We start from the raw sequence: 14,887 nt of genomic DNA, 5'->3' as shown, positions 1-14,887 counted from the left end.
TCCATGTCCACTTCTTTCTTGTTTACCCGGTTCTGAGCCAGAAGGTTGAGCTACAGTTCTCTGCACACACTTTCTGCCTTTGAGCATTTGCTCAAATGGTTTCCTCTGCTAGGAAACCTGCTTTTTCCTGCTTAAACCAAACTCTTAATTCTAATACCACCCTTCCATCAGTTTTCCCTTCCTCCCTGAGCCAAAAGCAATGTCCTGCTCTCTGTACTTGTCTGGCCCTTATCTGCCCCTCTCTTGCCACCTTATTCGTGCTTGCTGTTATAGTCGTGTGTGTATCTGGTTTGTCATCCCAACCAGCCAGAAGGTTCCCGAGGACATCACTGTGTCTTCACCCCTGCAGCCCTTCCAGCCATACCTGAGGCCCTCCTGGACAGTCAGGGGCTGAGTGGACCACAGGGACTGTGTGTGAGGTGGCAATGGGGGTAGAGACTTTCACAAGGCCCTGGAAAAACCTGGGTCCCATGCAGAGGCTGGGCGGGACTTGCATCTGCAAAGGGTAACGAGGATCTGCCTGAGAGTGGAGGTTGGGATGGCAGAGGAGACCACAGAGTAGTGGTCCTCGAAGTGTGGTCCCCAGACCAGGAGCATCGTCAGCACCTTGGGAATGCGTTAGAGATACGTGATATCAGCCCCAGCTGGACCTACTGGATCAGAAACTCTGGGGCTGGGGCCCAGCGAGCTGTGATTTAAGGAGCACTCCACGCGATTCTGGTGCCAGGTGAACTTTGTGCAGCACTGCCGTGAGGCAGGGACCTTACGCCAGGTGGGAGGCCAGGTGGTCAGTGCGAAGCATGTGGGCTGTGGAGCCAGGCCTCCAAGGTTCGGAGCCTGGCCTTGAAGTTTGTTAGCCGAGTGAGGTGAGACTTAGTGATACTACCTTTTTGGGTTGTCCTCCTCCCATGAGGGTCCCTAAACTTTTGTGTGCATAAGAATCACCCTGGGGGGTGCCTTTTAACAAATTTCCCCTGTTTCTTCAGGTCAGAGTAAGGCCCAGAAATGTATAGTTTAAGCAGGCTCCCAGGTAGTCCTGATGTGGGTGGTTCAGGGACGACTCTGAGAAACCCTGATGTAGAGGGCCCTGTGTGACGCCTTTCATGTAGGTGGCTGTGACTATATCCATCCTGGGGACACCTTAGGGGATGTTGAGATGCACTGGTCTGGAGATGAAGGGCTTCCCAACTTGTGGGCTCCCCAATGCCATTATTTTCATTAAATGAATCTGACCTGGAAGCAGCGTTGAAAGGCGAGACAAGGGCACAGAGTGTGTAGGGGCAGCACATGGCGGGCATATGTGCATCTTAGATTTGGGGGGCACCTGCTGCCGTCTCCTTGGCTGGTGTAACTGTGTTTCCCACAGTGAGAGCCAGGCTTGTGGGTGGAGCGGGGCTGGGATATAGGGACAGAGATGGTTTTGGCAGTGGGGCCAGTGAAAAGTCGGGTGGCGCCAAGGCCTGGTTTGGAGCCCCAGAGGCTCTGCGAGCTGGAGACAAATCCTTGATCAACCTCCTTGTTCTTGCAGTTCTGGGGGTACAGAGGGGTGAGGGGCCACTGCCTTGCTTTGAAGAGGCCTAGTTATGACTCCTGTGGAGCCTGAGCGTCCTGCCTGGGCTGCTCTGACAGTTCCCCTCTCGAAGGGGCTTGAGAACTCTTGAATCACTTGGTCCCCTGATGCCCCTAGGGGTGCTATTCCCCCAGACACCACCAGGGGTCTCTGGCTGCCTGCAAACCCTGCCCATCCAGCTCTAATCTGCGCAGTCCCTCCCTGGGCCCTTGAGCTGCTTCAGTGCCGTGCAACCTGGAAGTGACCCCAGAGGGGGAGGGAGTGCCTTCCTCCAGGGACCGTGCCGGTGATCTCAGCATCAGCTAGTGGCCCAGCCCGGAGCAGAGGCCCATCAAGCGCCATCCTGACTTCCCTTTCCACCCCTATGTCAGGACAGACGACCTGAATGGTGCCCCCGCCCCCGCCCTTCTTCACTGGGAGTGTTGGGAAACACGGGTCACAGCTTGGGAATGTGGCCCTGGGGCATGGGTGATAGGAGGCGGGAGAAGGCCATGTGACCTCTCCTCAGCGGCTCCCCTGCTCTGCTGCTCTTCTCCAAGCCCCATCGCCACCAAGTCCAGATGGGTGGTAGTTGTGAGGGGTCACTGAGGGGAGCAGCCCTCATCCTCCTGACTGTTGGCTCTGGTGGGGCTGACGGGGTGGGGGAGCGTTGCCAACAGGTCCCTGGTAGAGCCTGTAGGAGGGGGGTTGGGTGCAGACCCAGGAACAGGGGGGAGGGGCGGGGGGAGGGTTGATGGGCCAGAGCTGCCATGGCAGGAACGGGGAGGCAGAGGTGGGATTCCGGGCCCCTCAAGTTGAGGGGCCAGCATCTCTGGGAAGGAGGCTGAACAGCTCTCTGATTCTTAGCACCAGAGTAGACCGGGTATGGCCCGGCGCCAGAGTATTTGAGGCTTGTTGGTGTGGATTGCAGCATCAGGGATCTTGGCAGTTTGGTCAGGGAAAGGGGCACCACAGGGGCCATTTGTCGTCAGTACCTCCTCTGGTGGACACATCAAAACAAATGGGTCAGTGCGAGCACGTTGGCCGCTGCAGTGAAGTACCACCGCCATCTTCCCCGGGGACTGAGGCCCCCGTCCTTTGAGTGGAGGTGCCACTGAGGGGGCTTTGTTTGTCAGGGTCCAGGAGCTGTAAGGAGAGAAAAGGCAGATCCCGCTGCCTGGGAGTGAGCAGGGTGGCTAAATACAGCTGGCTGCCCCTCCCCTCCCCTCCCCCCCCCCCCTCCACTCCGGGGCCCAGGCTGCCTGTGGCCTCGCAGGCACCACCTCCCCAGCCAGCTGCCTGCCTGCCGCCCAGCCTGTCCCGGCCTGGCCAGCCCTCACCTCCTCCTTCCCCTCCTCAGGCTCCTTCCCCTCCCCCAGGACCTCGTGCAGAGCCTCAGCAGAGTGAGTGGGGCCAGGCGGGCTGGGCTTCTGCTCCCTGGGGAGCGGCCGGCGGGGGGTGGGCAGTGGGCAGGCAGCCGGAGGGCCCGGTGCCAGGACAGAGCCTTCGGGGCAAGCGCAGGCTGGGGTCCGCGTGCAGAGTCTCGGGGTGAGTTGGGGTGCAGCCCTGCCCCTGGCATAGCCAGAGGGGCTTGAGGTGGGGGGTCAGGAGGAGGGCCGGGGGCTGCGGCAGATTCATGTCTGTATTTGGCAGTCGGATAGGAGCCAGCTCAGTGAGGCTGGGCCCCTGGCCAGTTGCAGGGGAAGGCATCAGGGCTCTGGGGACACCCCTCCCCCAAAGCAACGCTGGTGCCCCCTCCTCTTCCCCAGGCTGAGCCGCCCTTCTCTGTGGATGAGTCAAACTCTGCTTTCCCAGCGCCTGAGAGTTCTGGGGGCTCTGCTGTAGGGATGGGGCCAACAGGTGTCCCTGGGGTATCTGGGGCAGGAAGCTGAGAAGGGAGCGGGGGAAGGGCTGGCTGGACAGTGCCGCCTCATTGGCCCTGGCACTGAGGTCAGGATAGGGCTTGTCTGAGGTGTGTGTTCCTCTGCACCAGGCCCGGCTCACCCGAGAAACAGGTGTCCTGGTTGTGCCACTCTGGGGTCCAGAGACATGAACTGCTTGCATTGGGAGCCTGTAGTTCTGTGCAGGGAATGTGGGTTCCCTCCTCCAGTGGAATTCCAAGTCTCCCAAGGCCCCTCTGGTGCCTGAATCCTTTGCCCCAGGCTGTTCCCTATGGTTCCATCACTCAGGAGGATCAGGGTCAGGGTTCGGAGAGTCTGTGGTAGAGCACGAGTCAGGGACTCAGGGACAGGAAACTCCTGGGCAAGGTTACTCAGCGAGTGAGTAGGAACCCCGGGGAAGTGAAGTCAGGGCAGGGCTGGCCTGTGGGAGCTGCCTGAGCTCCTGGGTTCTGGGATATTGCAGACCTTATCAGGACCTTGACCCCAGGCTGTCCCATCCAGTTCTCTCTGTCTCCCTGCCCCCCTTTCTCCCCTGGCATCTCTACGCCACTACCTCTCCTGTGTCTCTCCTCCAGGCGGGTCCACGTCCCCTTTCAGCAGCCCTATCACCTCTGACGAGGAGTACCTGAGCCCCCCAGAGGAGTTCCCAGAGCCTGGAGAGACCTGGCCCCGAGCCCCCACCATGAAGCTTAGTCCTGGCCAGAACCGCCGTTCCTCCGACACTGGCTCCAAGGCGCCCCCCACCTTCAAGGTCAGATCCCTGAGGCCAGCCCCCAGATCCCTGGGTGCCCCTATTCCTTTGTGTGGCCCCCTGGTGTTGGGGCCACGCCAGGCTCCAGCAAGGCCTGGAGCCTGGTCCCGTTAGCCCTTCTTATCCAGAGCCAGCCTTAGACTGGTGTGGAAGAGGCCTCTGTCCCAGATCCCCCTGCCCCTAGGAGCCAAAGCTGGGCCTTGTCTCACCTGACGCTTTGGGGTTCCCCTTCAGGTTTCACTTATGGACCAGTCAGTGAGAGAAGGCCAAGACGTCACCATGAGCATCCGTGTGCAGGGCGAGCCCAAGCCCGTGGTCTCCTGGTGAGCGGCAGTCACTGAGCACCGTCTGCCAGCTTCCCCCGCCCCAGGCTGGGCCCTGTGAAGCCTGGCTTTGGGTGGAGGGCAGTGGACCCTTTGTGGACTTCCCAGTGATCTGCCCTAGGGGGCCTCATCCCAGGTGCAGTGGTGCCGCTGCCCGCAACATGCTGCTGCCGCCCCTTGCCTGGCGTTCATGCTCATTCAGGGCTTCCCCTCTGGGGAGGGGTTTGGGTAACACGTGGTCTCCTGTCTGTCTGCTTGGCATGACTAGCCAGGAGTCATCTCACTCCTGAAGAAGCCTGTCCCCTGCCATTCCCACCTCAACACCCATCCTTTGACAATAGGGTGATTTTTGAGGCCTGTTCTGCGCCCAGCCCTGTGCTAGGCCCACACACGACAATTTGTGTCTGAGCTGCCAGAGTCCAGAGTTAAACTCGGGCCTCAGCTGCAGCGCTTCATCCCAGGTGCCATTTGATTACTCAGTTCACTTAGCTTTCTGTTGGTTTGGGTTCTGTTTTTTCATTTTTAATTGATTATCTAGTCCCCAGTGTGATCTTTTAACATTCATAGTCCTTTTGGGAAGTGGGAAAGCTATCTGTCCATTAAAATAAATAAAAACAAAACATGAAATCTAAGAGTTGCTAAGATCTGAATAGCTTTGGTGCTGCTCTGAGTGCAGTTAGGTTCCAAGAGGGGAGAGACCCAGGTGGGCAGAGGGGCTGGAAGTTCCTGGAAGGGGTGGGATGGCAGAGTCAGGGTGAAAAGCTAGCCCCGTAACCCAGGGGTGAGGGGTGCCCACAGTCAGCGGGATAGGTCTGAGGAGTGGACAGATGATGTGGAGGGAGGGGAGGCCTGCAGCCCCACTCCCCCACGCCTGCAGGTCAGGACCTTGGGCCCAGGGACTGAGTTCTAGCCCCTCTGACAGGCTGAGAAACCGTCAGCCCGTGCTCCCAGACCAGCGGCGCTTCGCTGAGGAGGCAGAGGGTGGGCTTTGCCAGCTTCGGATCCTGGCCGCTGAGCGGGGCGACGCCGGCTTCTACACCTGCAAGGCGGTTAACGAATATGGCGCTCGGCAATGCGAGGCACGCCTGGAGGTCAGAGGTGAGTACCTCACGCTCTCTACGAACCCCCTGCCCTGGACCCCGCCTCGTCCCTGCCCAGTTGTCAACTTTGACACTAGCTTAGTTATAGCATGCCACAACTGAGAGGGCCTTCGAGGTCCGGAAGTTCAGCTGCTTATGCTGTACTTGAGTAAACTGAGGCCCAGAGAGGGTAGGTGATTTGCCCAAGGCCACACAGCAAATTGTTCAGTGCTCAACTTCCTGCACAGTACTGCCTTCCCTACACTCAATCACGCCTGCCCTGGTGCCAGCCAGAGAGACCCTGCTTCCTGTTGCCGGCCGTCCTCCTCCCACACTCTTCCAAGCCTTTGTCACCTTGCCCTTGCCAGGCCCCTTCCTCATACCCACTCCCCACTCATCTCTCGCCTCCTCTGTCCATCCCACGGCTATGCAGAAGATACTGTGGTTGGGGGTGGCAGTGGGGAGTGTCTGATAGTTGGACCCGTCCGGAGGGGCCCTTGGAGTGACTTGGGCATGGAGCATCGCAGGGCCCCGAGGGGTGTCAGGGTGAACAGAGCTGGGAACTGTGGAGAGGGCTGGGCCCCTGGTCTCGGGGCATAAAGGCGGGCGGCCTTCTGGGCGTCAGGGACGGCAGGCCCTGGCCAGGCTGCCCTTGGGGGTAATGGTTTTCCTCGTGAGGGCAGGCCGTCTGCCTCACATTCTACTCACCCTTACCTGTGGGCAGTTCAGGGCCAGGAACTCCTCGGTAGCTCCACGCTCAGCCACCACCGCTCTCTTCCTGGCAGAGGCCAGCTCTGGGAAGACCCCCAGCCCCCTGTTGGAGCCTGGACGCTGAGAGTCATGTTCAGCTCCCTGGGCCCCCCAGCCTCAGTTCCCCTGCCCTGTGCCTCCGGCTCCTGTGGTTGCCACCTCCTCTGTCTCTGAACTCTTCAGCTCTCAGCCCCCCGAACCCAGCCCCACTCTCTGACCTGCTCCTTCCCCTCCAGGGTCTGGCTCTGCCTTGCTTCTCTGTGTTAACCCACATCTCGGTGCTTCTCTCTCTTTGGAATTCTTCCCACTATCCCCCAGGCTTTGGGGTGCCCCTGACGCCTAGGAATGCCTCTCCCTTGGTTGCCCAGGGCTTCTGCCTGCCCAGGAACCCCGGAGACCTGGGTGACTGCCAGCCCTCACCCCAGGGCTGACCTTGGGGGAGCTGAAAATGGCAGTGCCGCCCTGGCCATTTTAGGGGGGCCCTAGCCAGGTCTGCGTGCGCGTGCGTGCCTGTGCTGCGTGGGTGTGCGTGTGCTGCACTAACCTGCCGCTTGCTGACTGAGGTTTTTGTCTGTACACAGGCGAGTGAGCTCAGGGGCCGCCTGCGCTCCCCCCGCTACCCTCCGAGCCGCGCCCCTGTCTCAGGCACCTCTCGGACCTCGCTGTGTTTCACTGCCTCCTGCCCACAGACCCTGCCGGCCCGGACCCTGTCCCAGCCTCCCCTCCCCTCCCCACCCACGCAGCATTCTGGGATAGCCCATGAGCCCCTGTGGACCCTTCCTCCCCCAGTGGACATATGGCTGGGCAGGCTGGGAGCCCCCCCACGGACTGAGTGCCAGGAGGAGGGCGGCCCTGAGGGGTATCAAGACCACCCCCCAGTCTGTCCCCGAAGGGGAGCACCCAACGAGTGCATGTGCTGCCGCTGCTACAGGCCCTGTCTGTCTTCCCGTTTGTCTGTCTGTGTGTCTGTGACAGTCAGGGAAGGATGCCTCCGAGCTGGTGTGGGGTGAGGCAGAGGGGGAGAGGACAGGGCATGGCATCCATAGGATGGAGGGGGCCAGAGGGGCAGGGGGCTGTGGACAGGGGGATCAGGGGGCACTGACCATTCCAGAAGAGGGGGACATGGGCACTGACCATTCCCGAAATGGGTTTCAGATGGCACAATACTTTTTATTTCACAAGAGACCAAAAGCCAGAGGCCCCTGGGCCTTGTGCTGATGAAGAGGCCTGGCTGAGTTCTGCCCCGGGGCAGGCTTAGGGCCCATTTGGGGCTCCCTTGTTCACGGCGAGGGCCAGGGCTGCTCTGTCTAGGAGTGAGGGAGTTAACCAGGCTCGGCGCAGGAGTAGGGGCCTGCTGTAGTGGGTGTGGACGTGTTCAGAAGTACCTGTTTCTTAGCTCAAATAAAGTCCAGTTTGTACCCAGCTGGTGTGCTGTGTTTTCTTTTTCCGCCGCCGTCTCTGCCCCTCTGTGGCCCTCTCAGTTTTCATGCCTTTGATTCCCTCCCACTTCCCCTGAGTTCACCCTCTCTGTCCCACGTGGGATCGCCATCCTGAAGCCAGGCCTGGGAGCTCCTTGCTGTCTTGGCCTGCTGGGTGGGTGGGCTTGCCCTGTCTCCAAAGGAACAAAATGCATCTCTCTCTCTGTGTCTGTCTGTCTCTCTGTGTGTGCGTGTGTGTCTCCCTTGCCCCGTGTCTCTCTGCTCCACGTGTGCCCCTTGTGGCTGCTTCCCCCAGCACACCCTGAAAGCCGGTCCCTGGCCGTGCTGGCCCCCCTGCAGGACGTGGACGTGGGGGCCGGGGAGATGGCGCTGTTTGAGTGCCTGGTGGCAGGTCCTGCCGACGTGGAGGTAGACTGGCTGTGCCGAGGCCGCCTGCTGCAGCCCGCACTGCTCAAATGCAAGATGCATTTCGATGGCCGGAAATGCAAGCTGCTGCTCACCTCTGTGCACGAGGACGACAGTGGCGTCTACACCTGCAAGCTCAGCACGGCCAAAGGTAACTGCCCGCTTGGGCCAGAGGGCTGCCGCCGGCACCCGAGAGCTGGAGGGAGGGGAGTGGAGGTGAAGGACCGGCGCAGAATAAGACGCCCAGGAAAGGGAGCTCCATCTCCTGGGAGGAGAGCGGTGGGGTGGGAGATGGTGCTGTACACCTGCCTCCATAAATCAGCACTTCATGTCGCACCGGGCACACAGCACGTTCTGTGTCTGCGTTCGCTGTGGTTCCTGTTAGGGAGCCAGCTGCTGAAGTGTGGTGACCACACCTGCGCTTGGGTTCCAGTTCTTGCCCTGCCACGTACCAGCCACGTGACTTCGGACAAGTCACTTCATCTCTCTGAGCTTTAGACTGTTCATCTGTAAAAAGGGATCATAATACCTATCTCATAGGGGGATCGATAGGACTAATGAGATAACGTATGTAAAGGACAAAGCACGGCACCTGACAAGGTGTGGACCTAATAAATGTCAGCCATTATCATTATTAACGACATCTCTGACCTGGTCCTCGTTCTCATTTGAAGAGCTGAGATAACGCCTCATCTGGTTGGGGTGTTGAGCACCTAAGGTGACACTAGAGGGGCTTTGTAAGCAGGAAAGGATCAGGTCAGCATAAGGGGCTCTTATTTCCCCCAGAAGATTCTGTGTGGGGTGGTCGAGTGGGGCACAGGGGCATTTGCTCTGGGTCTGGGGTGCGGGTGAGGGAGTGTGTGGGCATGACCCATGGACAGAGGAGAGTTCCAAGGGTAGGGGAGAGGGGTGTGGGGGAGGGAGTGGGCTCGGCTTCTAGACCCTTCTCCTAGAGCTGTGCTGAGATTCGTCCTGGGTGGGCAGGATGAGGTGAGGGGGGAAGAGCCAGGCCAGGCCCTAGACTCCTGCCGTATCCCCAGCCACCGTGGCAGCCTGCCGCCCACCCTTGCTGACTGCCAGCCTCCTGAGATGGTCCGCTCTTTAGATCTTAACCATCGCCTCACTCGGGTGCCCTGGGACCTCGCTGGGCTCTTCCCAGGCTCCAGGTTCTGGCCCGGCTCCTTTTTCCTGCCCAGCACGAGGTCAGGACCCACGGGTCGGGGTGCCTGGGGCTCTGTGGGCTTCCCTGCCCCAGTGCTGACCCCTCCTCACCAGATGAGCTGACCTGCAGCGCCCGGCTGACAGTGCGGCCCTCGCTGGCGCCCCTGTTCACGTGGCTGCTGGAGGACATAGAGGTGCTGGAGGGACGCGCAGCCCGCTTCGACTGCAAGATCAGCGGCAGCCCGCCCCCCTCTGTTACCTGGACTCAGTTTGGTATGGCCCTCTGCCCTGCGATATTGGGGGACCCCCAGGGCCAGAGGGGAGGGCCCCTGGCTGAGGCTGCTCTCATGCCCGCCCCTCCCTCCCAGGCCGCCCCGTGGAGGAAAGCGAGAACTTGCGACTTCGGCAGGAAGGAGGTCTGCACTCGCTGCACATCGCCCACGTGGGCAGTGAGGACGAGGGGCTCTACGAGGTCAGTGCCACCAACGCCCACGGCCAGGCCCACTGCTCAGCCCAGCTCTACGTGGAGGAGCCTCGGACGGCTGCCACTGGCCCTAGGTACCGCCCGGGGCCCCCGGTGCTGCCAGGGCTGCCTCTGTGGGGCCCTGGCCCTGTGGTGGGAGGTGCAGCTCCGGGCCTCTGGGCAGTTGTGTGGTTCTTACAGCTCGAAGCTGGAGAAGATGCCGTCCATCCCTGAGGAGCCGGAGCAGGGCGAGCTGGAGCGGCTGTCCATGCCCGACTTTCTGCGGCCGCTGCAGGACCTGGACGTGGGACTGGCCAAGGAAGCCATGCTGGAGTGCCAGGTGACCGGCCTGCCCTACCCCACCATCAGCTGGTTCCACAATGGCCACCGCATCCAGAGCAGCGATGACCGGCGCATGACACAGTGTAGGTGTCCGGGAAGGGACCCTGCGGGCGTCCCCTCCAGCACCGTCTTTGCTTGCAGTGCCCGCCCCCTCTCCCCACCCTCGGGCCTTCCTTTCCTCACCTGGTCAGGGATGGGGCGTCTGGGAGAGGGGAGCCCAGAGAGGCTATGGGGTCACTGCCTCCTTCCTTGAGCCCACATGGCGCCCATCTGCTGGGTCACCACTCTGGGCCTCGGTGTTCTGTTAGCACTTACTGGACTGGCAGTCCAGCCTGCTGCTGACCGTGGGCAAGTTACAGAACCCCTTCAGGCCTCGGTTTCCTCATCTGTGGTAGGCTTGTGGGGAGAACTGAAGCAGTTAATACACAGAAGCGCTTAGAGCAGGGCCTGGCAAATAGCGCGGGGCCAGTGAGTGTTAAATCTTAGTGTTACTGCTGTTACTGCTGCTACCGTCGTGATCCGTGTTGATAAAGTGATGCCCCTTGAGAAATTCCAGTGAAAAGCCTGATGTGGGTCGTGTCTGGCATCAAAAGGATGCTTGGTCCAGGGTTGTTCAGTAGTAAATAAAGAAGACAGAGCAGGGAAAAATACTTTCTCACGGTGTATCTCAGTTCCATCCTTGAAGGAGTCTGAGTCTCGTGTGAGAAAGTCTACCTGTGCCTCATCAGACAGTGCCACCCCATGACCCGTGATGGGCTCCTCTTACGGCTGCCACGTGACAAAACTCCCCTCTCTTAAGCGCTTCCTGAGTGCCAGGCCCTGAGCTCTAAAGGCCTGACGTGATGATCTCACCTTCCTCACCACGGGCCTGTAAGGCAGGTACTATGACCCCTGTTTACAGATGGGGAAAGTGAGGCTTACAGAGGGACAGGGGTTTACCCAAAGGCAGACGAATACTGTCTGACTTCCTAACCAGGATGTCCCCTGTCACCCGTGCCCCACTCTCCCCTCCCATCTCCAGTGTCACCACTGCGGCTCTGCCCCTCCCCTTGACCCCCTCTGCCACTGTCTTTGCTCAGCCCACAGGCTTCCTATCTCTCAATCTGCTCTGAGGCCCCTGGTGGGTGTCTTTCTCAGGATCTGAGCCGGCGCCTCTGCTTCTGTCTGTATCTGGGGTCAGTGGCAGCCCTGGGCTTCTCTTCCTTTATAAATAGTGTTAGCAGAGATGAATGAATGGGTGGGTGTTCCATGCAGAGATAACCGCTAAGAGAAGGGAGGGGGTGTTTGGGGATGGCCCTGACGTCAAGGAAAGAGGACAGTGCAGATCTCTTCCCCTTCACCTCCCGCCAAGGATGGCCTCCTGACCATCATTCAGGAAGCACGGTGTAGGGAGAGGGCTTTGGAATCAGAGGGAACCAGGTTCAAGCCATGGCTTCATCATTTATTAGCCGTGTGACCTGGGGACAAGTTCGTTAATGTCTCTGACCTCACTGGTAAAACGAGGATACTCTTGCAGGGTTGCTGAAAGGATTATGGAGAAAAAATGTATGTCAAGTATCTGGCGTGGGCTGGGTACAATGCAAACAACTCTTACCGTAATTTATAATCTAATATATTTGCACTTACTGCATACAACACATCCAGTTCTGGGCCTGGCAGGACATACAAGCTCTGTCATTAAGGAGCTTACAGGAGGCGTGATGTGTGCAAGAAAAGAGGAAGGACCACCCAAAGCACCGTGGGCTGGGCGCTGGAGGTCCCGGGGAGGGAGTCAGAGATGGAGGTGCAGAGGGGACCAGGGGTGTGGGGAGGAGTTCCCAGGGCTGACACTCACTTGAACTGCATCTTGAAGGAGAAAGAGGCCTTAGGTAAGAGGAGAGCTGTCCAGAAGGGAGGAATTTTGTGAGCAAAGGCCTGGAGAAGGAACTCATGTGGCTGTTCAGGGACCTGATGGTGGGTCAGGGTCAGGACGTGTAGGAACAGCAGGAGGAGGCCGGATGGGAGTTTAGGCAGAGGGCTTTGGAGACCACCTGGTTAGCAGTAGATGCCATTAAGGTCCCCAGATCGAGAGATCACGTGCGATGCTGCTGGTGGGGTGTGGACCGCATGCGGGGAGGCTTTCATGGGCTCTGAGCTGGAGATGGGACCGGCAGTGGCTGTGAGGATGGAGAAGAGGGGGCTCTCCAGGGCAGGAACCCGCAGAGAGTGAACTGGCGTGGGAGGAGGATGAGAAGTGGCTGGGCCTGTAGTGCTGGAGGGACAGGCAAGAGGTGCGGGGCTGCAGGTGTGCACTTGGTAGCCTGGGCCTAGAGTGTGCTGCATGATGGACACCCTTCTTGTGTCCGCCCCACCCTTCCCTTCCACCTGTAGCGGGTGGGAGTGAAGGGCCTGGCCTGGCCTGGGGGGCATGGGCCCACCCTCCAAAGTATCCTCCTAGCTCAGACGCGGTATCACTGTCCCACCCCGCCCACAGACCGGGATGTCCATCGCTTGGTGTTCCCCACTGTGGGACCTCAGCATGCTGGCGTCTACAAGAGCGTCATTGCCAACAAACTGGGCAAAGCGGCCTGCTATGCCCACCTCTACGTCACAGGTGAGGCAGGTACCCTCCCGGTCAGCTGTGTGCACAGCCTAGCCTCTGGCCCACCCAGGGGCCTGGGTGAGGGCAGGGCCTCCACACCAGCTCCCTCCCCCTTGGTCCCCCGGGGAAGCCGGCTGGCCTTGCCTCTGCCCCCCGTGGCTGTGCCCCCGGCCCCCAGCCCACTGCCTGGAGGCCTGGTGATCCTGCGGGGCCATTGAGCCCAAAAGGACCCAGCGGACGGCGGACCTGTGGCTTTCAGATGTGGTTCCAGGCCCCCCAGATGGCGCCCCACAGGTAGTGGCTGTGACCGGAAAGATGATCACACTCGCATGGAACGCCCCCAGGAGTCTCGACATGGCCATCGGTGGGTCCCAGCCACACAGGGCTATGGGTGGGGGCGGGGCCACTGAGGGCACCAGGAGAGGAGGGCAAGGCCCAGGGGGGCCTACAGGTGCGGGCCTCTTCCCCACGGTGGACAGAGCCCTGGCTCTGGGTCAGGAGAGGAGAGAAAGGGGGGCTGCCACGTGCCCTTCTCTTCTCAGAGGGACTGGGTGCTTGGGTCGTGGTCCTGGGGAACGCCTCTCCTTCCCTGTGCACGATCTCCTGCTGCTCTGTGCCTCAGTCTCCCTACCTCAGGAAGTAGCAAGGAATCGGGACTAAGTCAAGGTCCCTCCATGCCTGTAACTGGATCCCATGCCCGACACCTCGTGGGCTCTGAGCCTGGACAGGCCTGTGGCTGGGCAGGAGCAGATAGGGGACGGGCAGAAGCGACAGGAGAAACTGAGGCAGGTCCTCAGAGCAGACTGATGATGAATCCCTGAGTCCCGAGCCAGCTGAACGGGGGCGGGGGGCACCCCAGCAAGGCCTGCCTCTAGCAGCTGCCTCCCCACCAGACCCGGACGCCCTGACCTACACTGTGCAGCACCAGGTGCTGGGCTCAGACCACTGGACGGCGCTGGTCACGGGCCTGCGGCAGCCTGGGTGGGCGGCCACCGGGCTGCGTAAGGGGGTCCAGCACGTCTTCCGGGTCCTCAGCACCACCATCAAGAGCAGCAGCAAGCCCTCGCCCCCCTCTGAGCCCGTGCAGCTGCTGGACCGCGGTGAGCCTGGGGTTCTGTGGAGCGGGGGCGAGAGCTGCTGGGCCAGGGAACTGGGCGTCCGTGGAGGAGGCTCCAGGGCCGGTGTGGACGTGATAACTAGGGCGGGACTGGCGTGGCTGGGCGCGACCCCTACCTGTCAGAGCGCTTCCTTCTTACTCCTAAAAGGAGCGCACGCAGTGGGCAAGGCTGAGGCTCTGTGTCCAGTCCCAGCGCTGCCGCTTGCCTCTGGCTGAGCTCCCTAGACAAGTCGCTAAACCTCTCTGGACCTCGGCTTCCTCGTCTGTAAAAATGGAGCTCGCGTGGCAATTGGGAGGGTTCAAGGAGCAGTGGGTGCTGAGAATCTGGTGTCGAGCCCAGCATAGAGCCAGCCCTTCTGCTCCCAGGCCCGCCCCTGGAGGAGGCGCCTGCCGTGCTGGACAAGCCAGACATCGTGTGCGTGGTGGAGGGACAGCCTGCCAGTGTCACCGTCACCTTGAACCACGTGGAGGCCCAGGTCGTCTGGAGGAGGTGGGGCCCACCTGGCATGCCCTACTCCTCACGTGAGGCAGTCCCGCTCCAGCCGGCCAGGCCGACCTCCCTGGGGCTGGATCTTGGGTGACCTCCCTGTGCTGTGTCCCTTAGCTGCCGAGGGGCCCTCCTAGAGGCCCGGGCGGGTGTGTATGAGCTGAGCCAGCCAGACGATGACCAGTACTGTCTTCGGATCTGCCGGGTGGGCCGCCGGGACGTGGGGGCCCTCACTTGCACTGCTCACAACCGCCATGGCACACAGGCCTGCTCGGTCACACTGGAGCTGGCAGGTAGGTGACAGCCGCCTCCTTCCCTCCCCTTCCTCTGAGGCCCACAGCCCTCTCCTCACACCCCCAGGTGAACACACCTACCTGCCAATCCTAGGTCTCCCCTCTCAGGCCTGTCCAGCTAATGGCCATGATAATAGCAGTACTAGTAACAACAGCAGTACTAATAAGATACTTATTGAGCACCTCGTATGTGCCAGGCTCAGTGCTAAGTACCTTACGTGTATCACCTCATTTAATATTTACATC

General features: G+C 60.5%; 1 protein-coding gene across 12 annotated transcripts in view; it reads left to right on the top strand.

Moving 5' to 3' along the window:
- SPEG (striated muscle enriched protein kinase) overlaps positions 1 to 14,887 on the top strand; it is a 56,485-nt gene that overhangs the window by 22,113 nt on the left and 19,485 nt on the right. For 9 of the 12 annotated variants that reach the window (XM_073807216.1, XM_073807214.1, XM_033859691.2 and 6 more), the window contains 12 exons: positions 4,026 to 4,201; positions 4,436 to 4,524; positions 5,447 to 5,622; positions 8,088 to 8,348; positions 9,473 to 9,631; positions 9,727 to 9,916; positions 10,023 to 10,246; positions 12,637 to 12,756; positions 13,004 to 13,108; positions 13,638 to 13,844; positions 14,228 to 14,351; positions 14,466 to 14,641. In XM_073807216.1, coding sequence (XP_073663317.1) covers positions 4,026 to 4,201; positions 4,436 to 4,524; positions 5,447 to 5,622; positions 8,088 to 8,348; positions 9,473 to 9,631; positions 9,727 to 9,916; positions 10,023 to 10,246; positions 12,637 to 12,756; positions 13,004 to 13,108; positions 13,638 to 13,844; positions 14,228 to 14,351; positions 14,466 to 14,641 — 2,007 coding nt within the window. The other 3 variants (XM_033859694.2, XM_033859693.2, XM_033859696.2) reach the window with 3 other exon arrangements.

Source organism: Tursiops truncatus, chromosome 7 (genome assembly GCF_011762595.2).
Source record: "Tursiops truncatus isolate mTurTru1 chromosome 7, mTurTru1.mat.Y, whole genome shotgun sequence".
In the NCBI taxonomy this organism is placed as follows: domain Eukaryota; kingdom Metazoa; phylum Chordata; class Mammalia; order Artiodactyla; family Delphinidae; genus Tursiops; species Tursiops truncatus.
The sequence above is the reverse complement of the archived record's forward strand: the minus strand, read 5'-3'. Positions and strand labels throughout refer to the sequence as shown.